General features: G+C 46.9%; 1 protein-coding gene across 6 annotated transcripts in view; it reads right to left on the bottom strand.

The window, feature by feature from the left end:
* LOC144819281 (uncharacterized) overlaps positions 1-18,382 on the bottom strand; it is a 752,536-nt gene that overhangs the window by 428,209 nt on the left and 305,945 nt on the right. For all 6 annotated transcript variants that reach the window (XR_013607256.1, XR_013607258.1, XR_013607259.1 and 3 more), the window contains exon 3: positions 10,170-10,312. Coding sequence is in view for 2 of the 6 variants with exons in the window: in XM_078677246.1 (XP_078533372.1) it covers positions 10,170-10,312 (143 nt within the window). In the remaining 4 variants the exon portion in view is untranslated. The remainder of the gene's footprint in view (positions 1-10,169; positions 10,313-18,382) is intronic.

Raw genomic sequence — 18,382 nt, 5'->3', positions numbered from 1 at the left:
CTGCATTTTAGTGGTATGTTTGTATGTGTACAAGGGAGACTATGGCAAGACGGAGGACAGAACGAGCACACCAATACGATCAGATCGTATAAAAAAAATAAAAGCAGCAGTGAAGAGGGAGGTAGTGGGGGGTAGGGTCAAGCAGAGAAGCAGAAGGAGATGGGCAAGCAACGATGGGAGAGGGCGGGAGGAAGCAACACTGATGCCGCCTTTGAAATGCAGCCCAGGCATCTCCAGATTGTGGAGTATTCCAACCCCCCTGTCCTGCTCCACATTTGGCAGGAGGACAAGAGCAAAATTAGTTAGATTAGGAGGTGTGCCCACATTCAATTAGCACCACCCCTAAGGTGGAGCAGGTGATGTGGACACTACTTTTCAAATTCCTCCATCTGAGATAGCAGGAATTAATCTATCAGGGCTTGGGTAGTGCCACTTTACACAGGAAGTGATCACTTGAGGGTATAGACACCCTAAAGGTAAGTCGTGCATTGACTACTACATGTCACTCCCTTAAACACCCCTAAATTTAGTATTTAGGTGGCACCCTTGAACCTTGAACTTAAATTCATTGGATACAAAGAAGACACAAACAAAGAAGATCTCCTGACTCAAGAATCAAAGATCTGCGGCAGAGGTTTGGTGCGAAACCCTGCCTGTTGCTCCCAGGATTGCACCTTCATAGTGTGCTGTCTTGCCCTGCAAATATGAGGCCTCCAAGAACCCCACAGCACCTCCAGCCCTTCACCAATCACCAAAGAATTCCCCTGCAGTCAGCAGTCACCAAACCTGCAGAGTCTGGTATACCAACTTGGTGCTCCCTGGCATCTCCAATGCAGGATCCAAGTAAAACGAGGTGCATCAGCTCAGGAGGGTCAGATCTGTCTGCCCAATGAGTGTGAAGACACTACGGCCTACCAGAGCAATGCTGCACCAACACCTGGGGTACCAGACCCCCTGCCACCTGCACCGAGACGAAGAGTCCAATTACGACTCCAACTGCTCAGGAAGCAAGCACCCATCACGGGACGTCAAGAGCCCTGAGACCCACTCTGTGAATGGCCAGCGATCCCAGAATAATCTGTGCAATCAGCCTGCCACTGACCGCGAAGACATCTTGATGCACGCCGCCCTGCTGACCTATCTGGTCTGCAACCTGCCCGCCCGGCCTGGATACTAACGAACCAGCTGTGCTCCCATGGTCCTGAGGCCCTTGTGATCTGCTCCCTTGAGTGGGACCCCTTGGACGTACCTTTAAGTCCCCTTGTGCAGTGTGTTTTCTGATTGCTCCCTTCCCCATAGCACCTGCTACCAGCGACCTCGGCACCTTACTCTTGGCCGAATCCGGGAAGCACCCGACAATCTACTGTTGGATTATTGGACCTAGTCTTGCTACTTACTTCAATCCGGAAGGTGAACCAACTGTATGATTTTATATGCATTTTCCTATTTTCTCCCACAGACTTCTATGGTGCGTAATTGCGCCCAAGAGGGTGTTATTTTGTGAACTTTGAAAAATCATATCTTAAAAAATACTTACCTTAGAACAATGTTCTTGGTATAAAAACTTATATAACAATAAATGTGTTAGACCTGGCATCTTTGGAGTGGTTTCCCCCTATCTTTTTGCCTCTACCTCCTGTATTTTTTATGCTGTGCTGGATGTCATTTTTGCTGGTTTAGATGCTTTGGGCACTTTGCCACTGTTGTTCAGTGTCAAAGTGCAAGTGCTCCCTTTGTAAATTGTTATGCAGATTGGTTATCCATGATTGGAATATTTGTGTCACCCAGAAGTCCCTAGTAAAGTGCACTGAGTGTGCCAGGGCTGGTGATAACAAATGCTACTAGTGGGCCTGCAGCACTGATTGTGCCACCCACATGAGTAGCCCTAAAATGGTGTCTCAGGCCTGCCACCGCAGTGCCTGTGTGCAGTCTGTGAACTGCCATGTTCTCCTGGTCAGTGTCTCCACTGGCCAGGCCTAACCCTTCCCTTTCTGTACACATTGGTCACCCCTATGGAAGGCCCAAAGTACCACCTTGGGCAGGGTGCAGTGTATGTGAAAGGTAGAGCATATACTTGTGCAGGTGACATGCTCTGGTAGTGAATTACAGCCATTTACGTTTTTCACTATTGCAAGGCTATCTTGCCCTATAGGCTATCATGGGGAAAGCTGGCTACAGTGGCTACCAGCATATCTTCCCATAGGAGCAGGATAGCACATAAAAGAACTCAGAATTTAGTAATATTGTTTTTAAATCCTGTGTTTGAGAACAACACTTTTAGAAAGCTGCTGTTCCCTTGTCTGACCTTTCTGGGTGCCTTGGCCTGTTTGTGAATTGACTGTTTGGTTTGAGAGTGATAGAGGCTGGGAGCCCCCAGGAGGCTGGCTGAGTCAGCCCTAGGCTGAATGACTGCATCTGCATCTTGAGTGGTGGGAGGGGCTAGCACCTGGGCTTGAATAGGGCTCTGCCTGCCTTCCACAATGCTGGCTTCACCTCCTGCTGGGAGGCTGACGACCCTGCCCCTCTCCCTGAAAGGAAAGGAGAGGCCAGGAAAACAAAGTGCTCAAGGAACACCCAGAACTGATTCAGACCGGGCTCAGAGCCCTCCTGCACAAAGGGATCAAATACTTTTAGGGGTATAAGTACAGGACCCCTGACTACAGAAAATTAGATCATCCTGGAATCAAGAAGGAACCTCTGCCAAGGAGAAAGCTGAAACTGAAGAAAGAAGACTGTCCTGCTGTTGCTCTGTTGGACTGACCTGCTGTTGCTTTGCTGCCAAGGAGAGGGGAATGACTTTGCTGTGTGCTGTGTCCCCTTGCTTGAAGGAATCTCCAAGGGCCTGAGAAGAGCTGTCTCCCTGTTTTTGAAGTCCCAGGAACAAAAGGACTTCACTCCCAGCTTCCCTGAACTCTGCTGAGAGAGTTCTGTCCTTCCTAGAGTGCTTGGGCCAGTTGTGGTGCCTCTGGAAGTTGTACCTGTGTTGGGAAGCTGGAAACCAAGCTTTTAAATACTTTCTGCAAGTTTTGTCGTATCGCCTGTTTGCGGAGCGCATCCCCGACAGGTGAGGAAATTCCCGGCGCTTTGAAGGCCGAGATCGTTGCAGCGCGTGTTGCCGCTGCCAGAGCCGGAGCATCCTTCATTTGCGGGACGCACCAGACCGGTGCGGGAAGACTATCATCGCTGCAAGTGTCGTCGCAGAGCTTGTCGTCGCTGGGTGAGATCGCCGCACCGCTTGCTTGTGGACCGTATCACGTCGCTGCGAGTGTCGTCGCAGAAGCCATCGCATCGAGGAGCTGCGAGAGAGAGATCACCGCTGGTCCGCGCATCGTTGCCCCGGAGATCATCGCAACTCCAAAGATCATCGCATCGTGCCTTTGCGAGAGAGAACTTCCTACGGAACCTACGCACCGGAATCCATACAAGTCCGCCTTCCTCCCCATACAGACCGGATTCGTTGAAACACGCCCGCTGCTGCAGCGGGGTTGTCGCATCTCCTCCCCAGGGTCTCAGGAGCAACGCATCGCTTGTTTTCCACCGCACCAGCTTCTGCTTTGGAACTTTGTCGCTTTTAAAAGGTACTGTTGGCAAAACTTGACGCAACTGTGAACTTTACACGCAACTGTGGATTATTTTATCGCAACCTTAAGAACTCTTTTGCAACCATATTCTTGAACTGTGTATGTTGGATTTTTGTCGTTTTGGTCTTGTGTAGTTTACATTAAATACCTTTATTTTTCTGAACTGTTGTGGAGTCAGTTTGTGGTGTTTTCACTGTGTTACTGTGAGTGTTGGTACAAATACTTTACACATTGCTTTTGGTTAAGCCTGACTGCTTGTGCCAAGCTACCAAGAGGGCGAGGAGAGGTTATCTAAAAAGTGTTTACTCCTTACCCTGACTAGAAGCAAGGGGCCCAATTTGGACAGTGGTACCTACCTCTGCCAACTAGAGACCCCCAGTTCTAACAAAATATTATTTAAAAAAATTGATCTGGGATTTATTCTTCAGTGTGTGTTTCATTTATTGACTCAGAGTACAAAAAATGCATAGCACTACACTCTGATAAGCCCAACTGCTCGCCCACACTACCACACATAGAGCTTTATTATAATCTACTTTCGCCTCTGTATACCAACCTGGGAACTACTGGACTCTCTGCACAGTGTATTTTGTTTTAGTTCACTATATAAAGAGCCAGCTGCCTACACACTCAGTCTTTGTCACAGCAGTTTGGGGTTGGCCAGGGTGGAGGCTATGCCTCCATGCTCTTTCTTTCTTTCCTACCTGTTTTTGTATTTGTGAAGTTATGTGTATTTGTAAAGTGCACTGTCACCTCAAGTACACCCAAGAACTGGAGCTGGATGAGGCCCTCACGCTGGATGAGGTGCGTGAAGCAATGGGCCGCTTGCCGCGCGCTAAGTCCCCCGGGAGCGATGGGTTCCCTCCTGAATTTTATCAGGCTTTCGGAGACACACTTTCCCGCTTCCTCCGGCAGGTCTTTCTCGAGGCCTTTGAGAGTGGGACTCTCCCACTGAGTATGACACGGGGGGGAAATCTGTATGATCCTGAAACCGGGGGGGGGGGACAAGCATGACCCCTCTTCGTATCGTCCGATCACGATGATAAGCACTGACGTAAAAATGGTGACCAAGCTGTTAGCCACACGACTGGCACCGTATATGTCCCACCTGGTCCACGCAGACCAATGCAGGTTTATTCCTGGGCGCAACACGGCCATGAACCTGCGGCGCTTGAATCACATTAAACATGAGGTACGTGACAGGGGGGAGCAGATGGTTCTGGTGTCGATCAACCTTGCCAAAGCATTTGATACAGTCGATTGGGGGTATTTACAGGAGGTCCTCCGAGCAGTTGGGTTGGGCCCCGATTTTTGTCGATGGATTCGCATTCCATATAGGGCACCTCGTGCCAGGATTAGACTTGGAGCTGCACGGTCGGAGGAGAGGCAATTGGGATGGGGTACACAACAGGGGTGTCCCCTCTCTCCACTCCTATTTGCTCTGGCCATAGAGCCCTTTGCTGTGAGAGTCCGCATGGAGATGTCACGGTGGGGCATTTTTGGTGGGAGACACATGCAATGTCATCTCTTTATATGAAGATGACGCTTTGTTTTATCTCACAACCCCGAAGGAGGCACTCCCGATATTGTTGCACCACCTAGATCTGTTCGGCGAGGCATCGGGACTAAAACTCAACCGCAGTAAGTCTCTGATTTTCCCGCTGCCGGGCTTTGACTCAGTGCCACTAGAAGATATGCCAGATCTCAGGCTGCGCTGGGAACTGGAGGGATTCCGTTATCACGGTGTTCAGGTGGCCCCGGCTGACTCACAACTGTTGGCCCGGAATATCGATTGGATAATCAAGTCCCTACAGCAATCGGTGTCCTTTTGGAACCCTTTGCCGCTATCTCTTATGGGACGGCTGGCCGTCGTAAAGATGGTGATGCTTCCCAGGACGCTATACGTCCTCCAGAATACGCTATGTCCTCTTCCCCCACGAGTCTTTCACACTCTCAACATGGTGCTCACGTCTCTCCTTTGGGCGGGTCAGCGTAGTAATGTAGCGCTCCACACTGTCGTGCGGGATTATGAGGAGGGAGGCCTAGAGGCACCGCGCTTTGACTTATATTACTACGCGGCGCAACTACAGCCTGCGGCCAGATGGTTCGCAGACACGGATAATTGGGAGACACGCCTCTTGGCGGGCAGGGCGACCGTGCTAGAGCTACAGGTTACATTGATGCAGGGAAGAGGAGCGGACGGAGATTTGCCCTATATTGTGCATCACACGGCGGGTGTTTGGCAGCGGTTTGTAGAGAGGGTCTTGCGGAGGGTGCCCTTCCATAGGGAACTACTGGTCTGGATACTGGCCCCTTTAGTGGCAATGGAAAAACAAATGTCCTTTCACAACTGGCTGAAGGGTGGATATGAGCTTCTATCGGATCTATACCCCAACGAGTCCTTCTTGACTTATGAGCAGGCGGCGGAGGCATTTAGCCTACGATGAGGGCAGCATCTGCATTATCGGGGACTTCATGGTGTGGTAAGGGTGACCTGGCCTCCGTGTCCGGATGCACCAACGATGACTCACACTCTGCACATTCTTCTGTCCTGCGGCAGGGGGCGTAGACTAATACCCCTGCTCTATGCAGCTATGAAACAGGACTTGACCCCTCCGGTTCCGCCGGCTTGGGCGGCTTGGGAAGCGGATCTGGGTGCTCCATTGGAACAGGGGCAGCGGAAACGAATAGGGTCCCTGACGCGTAAGGTTTCAAGCAATGCACGATTCAAATTCATTCACTTTAATTTCCTGCACCATACCTACCTCACACCGATCTCGCTGAGGCGTTTATCTGGAGACAGGGGGGACAGCTGCACCAGATGTAGTGTGGGGGGGCGGGATTCCTGCATTTAGCGTGGGACTGCCCGTTAATTAAGAGTTTTTGGGCAGGGGTGGTAGATCACACAGTCACCACTACAGGCCTTCACATAGCATTGACCCCCTTGCAATGTTTGCTGGCGTTAGTCCCCAAACCCAAGAAACGGAAACCCTCCTACATAATATTGCAACTGATGTTGGTGCTTGCCAGGCGCAGGGTGGCAATTACCTGGATGGGACAGAGGGCCCCGGAGGTGCCTATCTGGCTAAGAGATGTGAGAGAGTGGTCCCTGGCCGAGGAAACCCATATGCAGCTCTCCCGGAGGGATGAGAAACTACAGGAGGACTTAGAGCGAGTCCGAGGGGGCAAGTGACGAATTGTTCTCGCCATGGGGGTCGGGATCTGAGGGAGAGGGTGGGGGAGTGTCCTAGTGTTTATTTATTGCAGGGAGTGGTGCGAGGCCTGGTCGCTTCCTCACAATGTTAGTTATTTGCCTGTGAGTCTGTTATTTCTCCTGTGTCAGTGCCTATACAGATGAAGCCTATATCCACAAGTGCCATAATGAGAAGGTCGATTTGTGTACAAATGTTGTAACAATGCCAATTGAGGGGGTTCTTCCTTTTGTAACTGTTACAAAATGAAAAAATAAAGTTTAAAAAAAAAAAAGTATACCCAAGAACTGACCAGGTGTGCATTCCTAGCCTTGCAGAGGGTAGGTTGATTAGTTGAAAAGCCAGGTCTTCTAGGAAGCTCTCATGTGAAGTAGGAGGTTGTACGCTTTACGAGCAATGTAAGACAATGCCATTGCTCCTGCTCTGGTTCTGTGTATGCCTGGTTTGCGTGTGAGTAGGAGTCCTGAGCAGCTGTGGTGTTTGGTGGAAGGAGATGCAACTGTTAAGGTAAATCAAGCCTAAGTTGTGTAGTGTCTTGTAATGTGTGTGTGAGGAATTTGAAATGAGCGTCTTTGTCTATCGGAACCCAGTGGAGCTCTGAGGTATGGTGTGATGTATGTTCTGTGTGGGAGGTTGAAGATGAGTCTGGCTGCTCAGATCTGGATGGTTTGCAGTCTTTTGGTGAGTAGCTTGGTTATCCCGGAGTAGGTGGTGTTCCCATAGTCCAACTTGCTGGTGACTACAGCACTAGTAACAGTTATTTTGGTGTTGATTGAGAAACATTTGAATATCTTCTTTAGTATTTTCAGGGTGTGGAAGCAGGCTCTAGTGACAGTGTTGACTTGTGCAGTCATGTCCAGTTTAGTATCAATGATTGATTTCAAGGTTCCTGGCGTGGATCCTGGGTGTAGGTGTGGGTCCTAGTTTGGAGTTATATGGCATGGTGTTCTTGTCGAATATGTTCGACTACTTCTGTCTTGTTAGTGTTAAGCTTGAGACAGTTAGTTTTCATCCAGTTTGTGACTTTGGTCTAGCAGGCGGTAAACTTGTTTCTTGTGTTGAGGGCCTAGCCTGAGAGAGAGGGTATGAGTTGTGTATCGTCAACGTTGGAGAGGATGTTGATGTCACATGCATGGATGTCGTAAGACAGACGGATCATGTATGCATTGAAGAGGTTTGAGATCAGCGATGACCTATGAGCCACTTTGCTTATGAGTTTGCAGGATTACGAGGTGTAAGGTGTCAGGCTGACAGCTTGTGTTTTATTCATTCATCCTATCCATTAAGAAGGAGTAGATCCAGGAGAGAGTGGGTCTTGAATGCCAATTTCTTGTAGGTGCCTGATGGGGATGGAGTGGGGGACTTTGTCAAATGCTGCGAAGAGGTCCAGGAGAATGAGGGCTGCTGCCTGCTGTGTCCCCTCTGTTAAGGATAATGTGGATGTCGTCTGTGGCAATGATGAGTGCTGTTTCTGTACTGCAGTTGACCGAATGCAGACTGCTTGGAGTTGATTAGCTGGTGGTTGATGAGGTTGTCAGTGAGGCATCAGTTCAATATTTTCTCCAAGACTTGCCTAGGTATGGGGGAAGGGATATTTTTCTGTAGTTGGACAGCATAGTTAGGTCAGCAGGTGGATTCTTGGGCAGGGGTGTGACAGTGGTATGGTTCCTGGTGCCCAGAGATGTGGCTGAGTTGATGGCAGCATTAAGGATTAAGGCTGAGTTGATGGTAGCATTAAGGATAAGTGTTAATACTTTTGCAATCGGTGTGAGACCGTGTAAAGGCGTGGTGGGGAAAAGGGTGAGATGGGGCCCTTGAGTAATTGGTTTTCTTAGTGCTGGCAGTTTTGACAGTGGCGATGGCCACAAGGTCAGGGTTTATTCATCGGCTGTGGTAGCAAGTTAAGTTGCAACGGTGACAGGATCCGGTTAAGGGCCTCAGTTAGCGTATATGGAAGCGGTTTTGTTACAGAAGAATTCTGAGAGCTTGTTGCAGATATCTTGCAAGGAGGTGATGTTGCTGGAAGGGGAAGGAGGCGTGGTGAACTCCTTGATGATGGAGGAGATTTCCTTGCTGCTCTTTGTGCCAGTGCTAATGTGGTCCGCAAGAGCTGTGCTGTTGATGTTCCATATCTCCTGGTGGCAGCATCTTTGGGTGGATTTGAAGATGTCTTTATCTGTGGTGTTTTGACTTATACAATTTTAGGCTTATATGGCCCCCTCATACTATCATGGCCAGCTGTGGAATGGGATAGGAGTCATGCAGGACCCATACAAAATATGACCCTCCTCTTACAGATTACCTGTGCATTAGAGCTTCCCATCTTCATTTCCTTGGAAACCACTTGTAGCAAAACCTTCCTGTTTTTCTGCTTCCCGGCACCCACTTCCTAGAGGTATTACTCACTCTTATACTTCGTCCTCCTCCCTCAGGCCATTTCTGCACCTCCTGGACTTGGTATGCTCTTTCACCGTTCCTCTCTGAGAGAAGGAAGCAGCAGATCCATGCAAAGGAGCTCCAGTGCTCCACCACATGAAGCTGTAGCCAATACAGCAAAGATCTGTTGTCCCCTGTGGATTTGTGAAGCCCTATGAGAATCGTAGGTTGTGGGTGGTAATGTCATGCATAGGGTGTCCAGAATTAAAGCAAAAAACCGGGATATTTCACAAAAATAGAAGAAGGACTATAATATGACATCAAGCGAGCGCACAGAATGACAGCACTCCTCAGCAGCGAATTACAAAACAGGCAGTAAGAACATACATAAGATGCAATTTTTAAACCTAGTAGCTTGCCTGTAAATTAAATTGCTTTCTTTTTTTTGTTATATATTTTTATTAGCATTTTTCCATATTGCAACAAAACAGTCATGTCATCACTGGTCAACATTCCCAGCCTTCCAACCCTCCACCCCCACAGCCACACCATAAATTGCTTTCTTGAAACAACTTCTAGCTATACCTGCTTTGTACCCCCGTTTTTAGTCGACCTTCTCCAAAATCCGGGACATGATCTGAATTTCTCGAAATCTGCCCGGACATCTGGTGAAAAACGGGGACCATCCTAGCAAATCCAGGACGCCTGGTCACCCTAGCCATGCATGCATTGCCTTTCACTGTTATCTCAGGTCTGTGGAATCCCTGGCAAGTGACAGTCTCAGGAGAGTTGTTGGAGATGGGACAAAATATGGGAAGGAAACATTTTACTGGTGGCTAGGGGTGTTAACCGTGATTTATCATTGTTATGACATCATAGGAGTGATTAAATGGGAACTGGTGCATCACTAAAAGCCAATATCTTCCCAATGCACTCATCTAAAGCTTTAACCATTATCTGTCAGATACATATAAGATTTGCATAATGGGAAACGTTTTACCTGTGGAGGCCTTTGGCCAGGCCACCGGCTCCTACAGCAGGGGTCGTCTGGTGTCGCGACCTTCCAGTCAGGTAACTTGGGACCTAACCACAAGTTTGGTTCTTTTGGCAGAGGTGTCTTTGTGTTGTCGACTTTGGTGATTTCTGAAAAGTAAGATGATGAGCAGGTTAGAAAAGCTCAATCATGAAGCATATAACGGAACATCTTAACATTGTAAACAATGGGAACAGCTTGGCACTTACATATAGGTCCGTGAAATGCTTCCCCATTAAAAGCTACCTGGCATGTCAACAGGGATGCAAGGATGGTTTTGAATTTTTTTTTTTTACTTCTGACTTTTGGATGTTGGGAGTAATTCTCATTCCATTGGGAGTATTGTTCATCTGGTTAAATACCTTAAATATATATTTTTAATGTTAAACCATGGTTAGCATCTATGCAACCTTTGCTGCCCATTCACCTGAATGAAAAACGATATCTTTCATCTTAATGTCTTTCACATTAAGAATCTCTCATTGATGTCTCTTCTGGGGGTAGCATGCTGATTATAATAAACAGAAGCCTAAAGCCAGACATAAGGCCTTCCATAATGGATAAACGCCTGGAATATATGTATGAACGCCAGTCTCCAATGTGTTTATATGTCTAGTTGTAAAACCACTGGACAACTGTAATATGAAAATGACATTACTAATTTACTATAAGAACTTATTACAGCTGAGTAATAATGTCACAATGTGGTCTGCCAGGGCCAGCAGGCAGTGTGAAAGGCAGGTGCCAGGCCAGATGTATAACTTCTATTCACATGATCAACACGCTTTTCAGCTCTTTTGCACTATATTTCCTTGAGATTATGTTTATATTGTGCATGGCTAAAATGTATTACCTAGAACAAGGAATCTCTGTGAATGATACCACACATTCTGAACTACAACCGAGTTTGAAAGTATTGCACATTGCACTGCTAATAACATATTTTTCAGCATATTACTAGCTGCTTATTGGTGAGTTTATTTCATATTAGAGACTCGGCATTTATTCTACATGCCCACAACCACACTTCAATCTGTTCCCATATCCAGGAGGCAGGTTGAAGGAGAAGTATTGATGATTCAACGGAGCTCCCTTCAAGATATTTCAATGTACCAGTAGAAACTGCACAGCAGGGCCGGTCCTAGAATTTTGGGGCCCTGGGCAAAATGAAAGAGACGAGCCCCCTTTAATTTGCAGCTGATGTGTCATCACAGGAACTCGCCTCATAGGAAGTGACATGACAGGGCAATTAATCTTCTTTTGAATCATTGAAGTGACTTTCAAAACACAACTTCTTGGAAATAGATATCTGTATAAAGGTTAAGAACATAAACAACCCAAATAACTCAAGTCCATATATTTTAAATCTCTGGTAGTGGCGCACAGTAGTCCAGCTGGGTGGAAACGTTTAGCGCAGCTTTCACGAAAATGGGTATCTGTTGTAAGTAGAAAACTAATTCACTCAGAAACTGGACAAATTGTTGAGCGCTGTTTACTCTAGTCATCCACTCTCAGCTATGCTGACATTGCCAACATTCTAACCTGAACTCCCGGGCATACTAACAGGTAAGGAGGAGGGGGAGGGTGGAAGGTACCAAGGGGAAGGAAAGAGGAGGGAAAATACAGCATACCTCCACACCCATGGGATATAACAACGACGATAATTGGAATAAGTTTATTAGCATTAATTGGTTGTGGCAAGTCTAACAACGATAATATGGAATAAGTCTATTAGCATTAATTGGTCGTGGCAAGTCTATCCAAACTCCATGTATGCCCATCATCCAGCTGCACCACATTTTCCCAGTTTTCCTTACGTTCTGAGGAGGAAAAAATAAGCTTTGTCCGACCGGAGCATGAGTGGGTTTCTTTACTACAACTGGGTTGTTAACTTTGAGGTTTAGATCCTTCACTCCATGTTTCTGGCGATACCAATTTTTGTAATTGGCTTGATGCTGTTGGACTTTTTGTTGGCTCTCCTTGCTGTTGTTTACCACCGCTTTCCCCCCATCTAGCCAGAGGGGGTTCAATTTGGTGCCAGGCTCTCGTCCCCTGAAGGCCACGAAAGGGGAGATTCCGCTGACGAGATTAGGTGCTGTGTGGTAGCCCCATAAGCAATTTCTGAAGGAATCATCTATATTAAAGCCGTTGGAGATCTCCAGTTGAATATGCTCTTTGATCATGCGGTTGTTCCTTTCCGCTAAGCCGTTTGCTTTGAGACAATAGAGTGCCGTTTTCTCGTGTTTGATGTTTAAGTCCTTAAGAAATGTTTTCATTTCTTCCGAGGTAAACTGCACCCCATTGTCGGTTACCAGGACTGCAGGTATCCATTCAAAGGAGAAGACAGATTTCAAAAACATTATGAGATTGTTGGTAGTAGTGGTAGATGTGAATCTGACATTTACCAAGTGTGAGGTTTAGTCTACCAGGGCAAACATAAATCTTTTTTGTGGTCCTAAAGCCTCCATAGGACCAATTATGTCCATCGCATGTTTTGTCCATGGTACTTCTGGTACTTCAGCTGGAGACCGGGGAACTTTGTGCAAGATTATATTTTTATCGCTTTTAACGCAACTGATGCACTCCTTGACTTTCACTTCCACCATCGAGTCCAGTTTGGGGAACCAAAAACTATTCCTAACTTTGGATTTAGTAATACTTCTGCCCAAATGACCCTCGTGGGAAAGGTCTATTATTTTGTCTCTGAGGGCTGAAGGTGGGACAACTTTCTTGTTGCAATAGATCCTGTTGTCAATAATGGTGAGTTCATGTCTTACATCCCAAAATTTCTGCATGTCATCCGAGACATCACAGCATTTCTCTGGCCAGCCATTGATTATTAGTTTTTCAGAGAGTTCATTTTAGAATCTTTCTTCATTCCATCTTCCCATTCCTCCTTGGTGAGGGAAGGAAATTGGATGGTTAGGATAGGAGCATCCAAAGGATCTTCCTGGTGGTTAGTCGAAAGGGGTGACCTTGATAGGTAATATGCCACCACATTTTCTTGTCCCAGCAGGTATTCAACCTTAAAGCAAAAATTCTCTAGTCCCAGAACCCATTTGGCTATTCTCGGTGAATCGCATTGTGCTTGTTTAGCTGAAAAAATGTACGTTAAGGGTTTATGGTCTGTTCGGACCGTGAATTTTGTCCCCCAAAGAAAAAATGTAAATATAAAATGATTAACGGCCCAGTAGCATTCTAGGGCTTCTCTCTCGATTACGGAATAGTTCCGTTCTGACTAACTCAAGGTGCGGGAAGCAAACGCTATGATGGTCTCACCTTCTTCCCCTTTCTGTGATAGGGTTGCTCCAAGGCCTTTGTTAGAGACATCTGTGCTTAAAATAGTTTTATATGGTCAAAGGGGCCAAGAGCAGGTGACTCAATAATTTCTTTTTTTAACCTGTTTACAGTTTCATAGTGTTATTCCTCCCACTTAAATTCTTGTTTAGCCTTTAAGAGTTCTCGTAAAACCCCCCCCCCACTTCTCAGAAAACAGTGGAATGAACTTTGCCATGTACTCAATCAAGCCTAAAAACGACTTGAGTTCTTCTTTATTGGAGGGGAATGGTGCCTCTTTCTCTGTTTGAATTAGACTGTGTTTAGGTCTGATCCCTTCGTGTGAGATTTTATGTCCGAGGTAATCTACTTCAGTTACCTTTACTTTCCACTTGTCCCACTTCACAGTCAACCCTGCCTCAGATAACCTGGCACAAACTTTCCTGAACACTGTATCGTGCTCTTCATCCATTGCCCCATAGACTAAAACATCGTCTTGAAAACACATACTGTTCGGAATGCCATCAAGCACTTGCTGCATCATCTTTTGAAAAACAGCGGCCGCTGAAGCAAGGCGAATGGCATCCTCCTGAACATATAAGTGCCAAAAGGGAACGAGAATGCGGTTAAGGATCTTGAGTACGGGTGTAGTTCAACCTGATAGTAGGCCATGGAAAGATCGATAATGGAGAAAAAAATTGGCTTTTCCCATTGTGCTCAGCATTTCATTGATAGTGGGGAGGGGGAATCTCTCAACTCAAATATTCTCGTTAAGGCTTCGTAAGTCAATGCAAAGGCGGATGCCTTCTCCGTTAGCCTTTGAAGCGATAACAATGGGTGCAAGCCACTCAGATGAATCAGTGGGTTGAATGACCCCTAGTTGGCACAGTTTGTCTAGTTCGACTTTCTGAGGCTGTCTCAAAAGGAGGGGAACTTGGTGGGTTTTATGGACAACAGGTTTGGTACTGAGTCTGACCTTTATTTTATGTTGGTATTTTCTCAAAAGCCCCAAATCATCAGAAAATAGACGTGGGAATTCGTCACAAAGGGTCTTCCTTGGGTCAGACTTCTCCACTAGGATGACCTGTTCTCTGTTGTTGGGATCAAGAATGATGCCCAGCCTCTTCTGGTGTTCCCACCATAGAAGGTTCGAGTCTTCACTCACCAGATACACTTTTCCTACAGTGGACCTTCCTTTAAAGTTTATTTGTGCTTCCAACATTCCTACCAGGGGAATAGGATCTTTGCAGAGAAATGTCTGGTTTCATTATGTTTGCACATTGATCTCCCAGGAATTTCTTGTAATTTTCTACTTTCAACAAGGTAAATGGTGAACAAAAGTCCGCAAACATTTCTATTGATTTGTTATTGAGTGATATTTTAAATTTTGGGTAATCCGGAACAGAACCACCACATGTACTCTTCACTCGAAGAATGAACTTCTGATGTTCATCGCTCTCGACATTAACTGCTTTGACTTGGCAGCTATAACCGTCCCTACACACTCTGGCTAAGTGACCTCTTCTATTGCATTTCTTGCAATAAGCATTACGTGCGGTGCACAATGGACTGTTGGCCAAACGGTTATTGCTCCCACATCTGTAGCATTTGAGGCCTGCGTGTTCCTTTATAGGTTTGTTGGGTGGATCCCTTTTATTTTTTACTTTCAGATCGTTACTGATAGACTTCTCCACCTGTACCGAAGCCACTACTTCCTCGGTTACTTTTATCTCCTTAATGCATTTGGCCGTGTGTTCAATAGATTGGGCAATGGCAATAGCTTCCTCCAATGTAGGATTCTTGGCCAATAACTTTCCTTGAATAAGACTGTTACTCGTGCATCTTACTAACTGGTCTCATATGAGTGAGTCATTGAGTTCCCCAAAATCGCACCTTTGGATGAGGCCTCTTAACACTGCAATGTAGCTTTTAACTGATTCATTCTTGCCTTGAGCGCAGTTGAAAAATTTGTGACGTTCTAGCACAACATTTATTTTATCACCAAAATTGGTTCCTAACTTTACCAAGGTAATTTCATATGCATCCAGTTCCTCATCCTCTTCTAATTCCGGTTCAGGCAGGGTCCCATACACCTTGCGACCATATACCCCCAGGTTATGTAGAAGAATGTGCTGTTTACGCACTGCAGAGAATCTTTCACCCCCATGGCAATTAAGTATGATTCGAATAATTTAGTCCACTCTTTCCAGTGGATATCGGGTTCCCCACATTAATTTAAAAACGATGGAGGTTGACTGATCCCCGGTGTGCCCATGCTAGGATGTGAGGAACACAGGTGTGAAGGAGGGACACAAGAAAGAAAATAAGGATGCTTCACATAAAAAAATCACCAAATGAAAATTGTAAAGGAAGACAAAATACAGTGGAAATAATGGTGATAAGTGATGTGTATACCTCAATGGCGAGCGCAGTGTATGAGGCTCAGGCTGAGGAAATCAAAAATAGTTCTCTTCACAACTAATAATACAGAGGGAAGCGGTCTAATGGCAACCACGTGAGACTATGCGCTGTAAGTCTGGTAATATCAGTGGGCGGCAGTCTCAGAAGGGAAAATAGCATGTATTAGTCATCACACGAAAAGTCAAATCTGCATAGTCTTGAGGAGAATGTATTGTGTAACGACTCAGTTAACAAAGCAAGAATAGCCCGATGTATAATCCAGGAGAATGGGGGACCGACGCTAGATACTATGATGAGCACAATCACAGTCACAAGTGGAAGCTTGGCTAAACGATGGAAAATGCAAACCACAGGACCCCTCTCTAAGCAGACTACTGAGGAGAGAGAGTCACCAGTACGAAGATACCATGCAAGGAATCCACGCTGAGGAGGAGCAGGAAACTTACTTCAGCGACGGCAGAGTCAACGAAGCTCTGTTGGTCGGTTCTGACAGCGGGAGGCGTGGAGGAGGACGCCCAGGAAGCACGTCAGGGCGGCGGAAAGCTGGTGTGCCAGAAGGAGGCGGCTGGAACTGGAGGCAGGTATGCAGCGGATGCTGCCAGGCGCCGATGCAATAACCCAGCGGAGGCTACAGTACCCCGGTGACACAGACCAATCTTCAAGAAACAGCGCAGGGCAGCGTAGAAGGTTCCCTGAAGTTCAAAGATCTTCGGTGCCTCAGCAAAACCACACTCCGGGGGCAGCACTGCCCAGTCCTGCTACACAACTGGGGCGGCCAAGAGGTGGCTGGCACGCTGGGTGGTTAAAGGCTGTACTGGGGACCGTCAGCACCTCAAAGATAATCGCCACCCGGACTCTGGAGCGTGAATAAGCCAATAGCAGAGCACGCTCAAGGACTGCACTGATCAATTGAGAGGCTGGAACTGGTGGCCAAGAGGTGGCTGGAGCGCCGTGTGCCGAGGACCGCTCCGCAGACTGACAGCAACCGGAATATCTGCCACCCAACTGTGGAGCTTGGCTTGGCGGCTTAGAAGAGTATGACGGTCCCGTGGGGGTTTGCTGACATCGCCAAAGGCAGGGAATAGCAGCTGCAACAGTGAAGGAGATGACACTGCGCATACCACGTAGGCTGCAATTCCAGTGAAGGCAGGAACTTCCTTTTGAAAGCGGGGGGCGATGACACTCGGGCTGCAGGATCCTTCGAGGTGGCAGCTAAGGAACTCTTTGGGGTGGCCACAACAGGAAAGGACAGGTGTGACACACCGGAATGAAGGTGTCACTGGTAATGACAGTCCACAGAGTGTCGTTTCATGGAAGGTTTGTCCGCAAAATTAGTCCTTGAAAGAGAGAGCATAGAAAGGGGAGATGATTAGAGCTGCCCCCTGCGCAGGATTGTCGCCAGTGTTGTAAGTAGACACATAATTCACTCAGAAACTGGAGAAATTGTTGAGTGCTGTTTATTCTAGTCATTCACTCTCAGCTATGCTGACATCGCCAACATTCTAACCTGAACTCCCGGGCATACTAACAGGTAAGGAGGAGGGGGGTGGGTGAAAGGTACCAAGGGGAAGGAAAGAGGAGGGAAAATACAACAGTATCTTTACTCCAGTGTTCTTTGTTGAATGTTAACTGGTTGCATGTAGTTTGAGGTGCACAGAGGTGACTTACACAAGAAAAAAAGTAAGTTCTTCAATGAAGTGGTAGTGGGCACTCGAGCACACACCAGACCTCAGCCAGGACCTCAGTGGACATGGCGCACAACAAAAGGCTTGGCACAGAGTTGTTTACTGCAGAACACCTAATAGTGGTTATGTGTTTAAAATAGACTCAGCAGCCACAGAAATGTTATGCTGAAGGTAGATATGGAAAGATTTGAATCTTGTCTGGTACAGTATGGAGCAATCAAGAAACTTGTAATTAGGTGGTTAGGGATGAGGCAGGCAGAAATTGTGTGGTGCAGGGAGGCAGCAGGAAGAGACTGTGAGATGTAGTGATGGAGCAGGCACAGACTGGGTGGTGTAGGGACAGAGCTAAGGTTGCATAGGGATGTACAAGGCTGGTAGTCTTGAGTTTTCTTGGCACTAGAACAGCAGGGCTGCAAGCAAAAAAACACCTAGCAGCGAATGCCTGCTCCACTCTCCGTGGCCTTGTAGGCATCAAACAGTGCTCTGAAGCCCATGAGGAGGACTCAACTTCTCAGACCTTTCCACCCATGATATTGCACTGCAAGGCCCAGGGGAGGGGCCCATTCCTGCCAAATATCACTTATCACAGGTTAGATGAATGCATATGTTAGTCTTCACTGCATTCCTGCCCTGAAACAGTTTGTTACACAATTCCAAGTTCATATAGCTCTACATCAATTCATTATTTTGCAGCACAAATGAGCAGTTATGTGCCACTTTAAGCTTAGAGAAGACTGTCAGCGTTTAACTGCTACTTGTGATGCCTGATGGAAGGTATCTTTAGAGCTTGAGATCTAT

This window comes from Lissotriton helveticus, chromosome 2_1 (genome assembly GCF_964261635.1).
Source record: "Lissotriton helveticus chromosome 2_1, aLisHel1.1, whole genome shotgun sequence".
Classification (NCBI taxonomy): domain Eukaryota; kingdom Metazoa; phylum Chordata; class Amphibia; order Caudata; family Salamandridae; genus Lissotriton; species Lissotriton helveticus.
The sequence above is the reverse complement of the archived record's forward strand: the minus strand, read 5'-3'. Positions and strand labels throughout refer to the sequence as shown.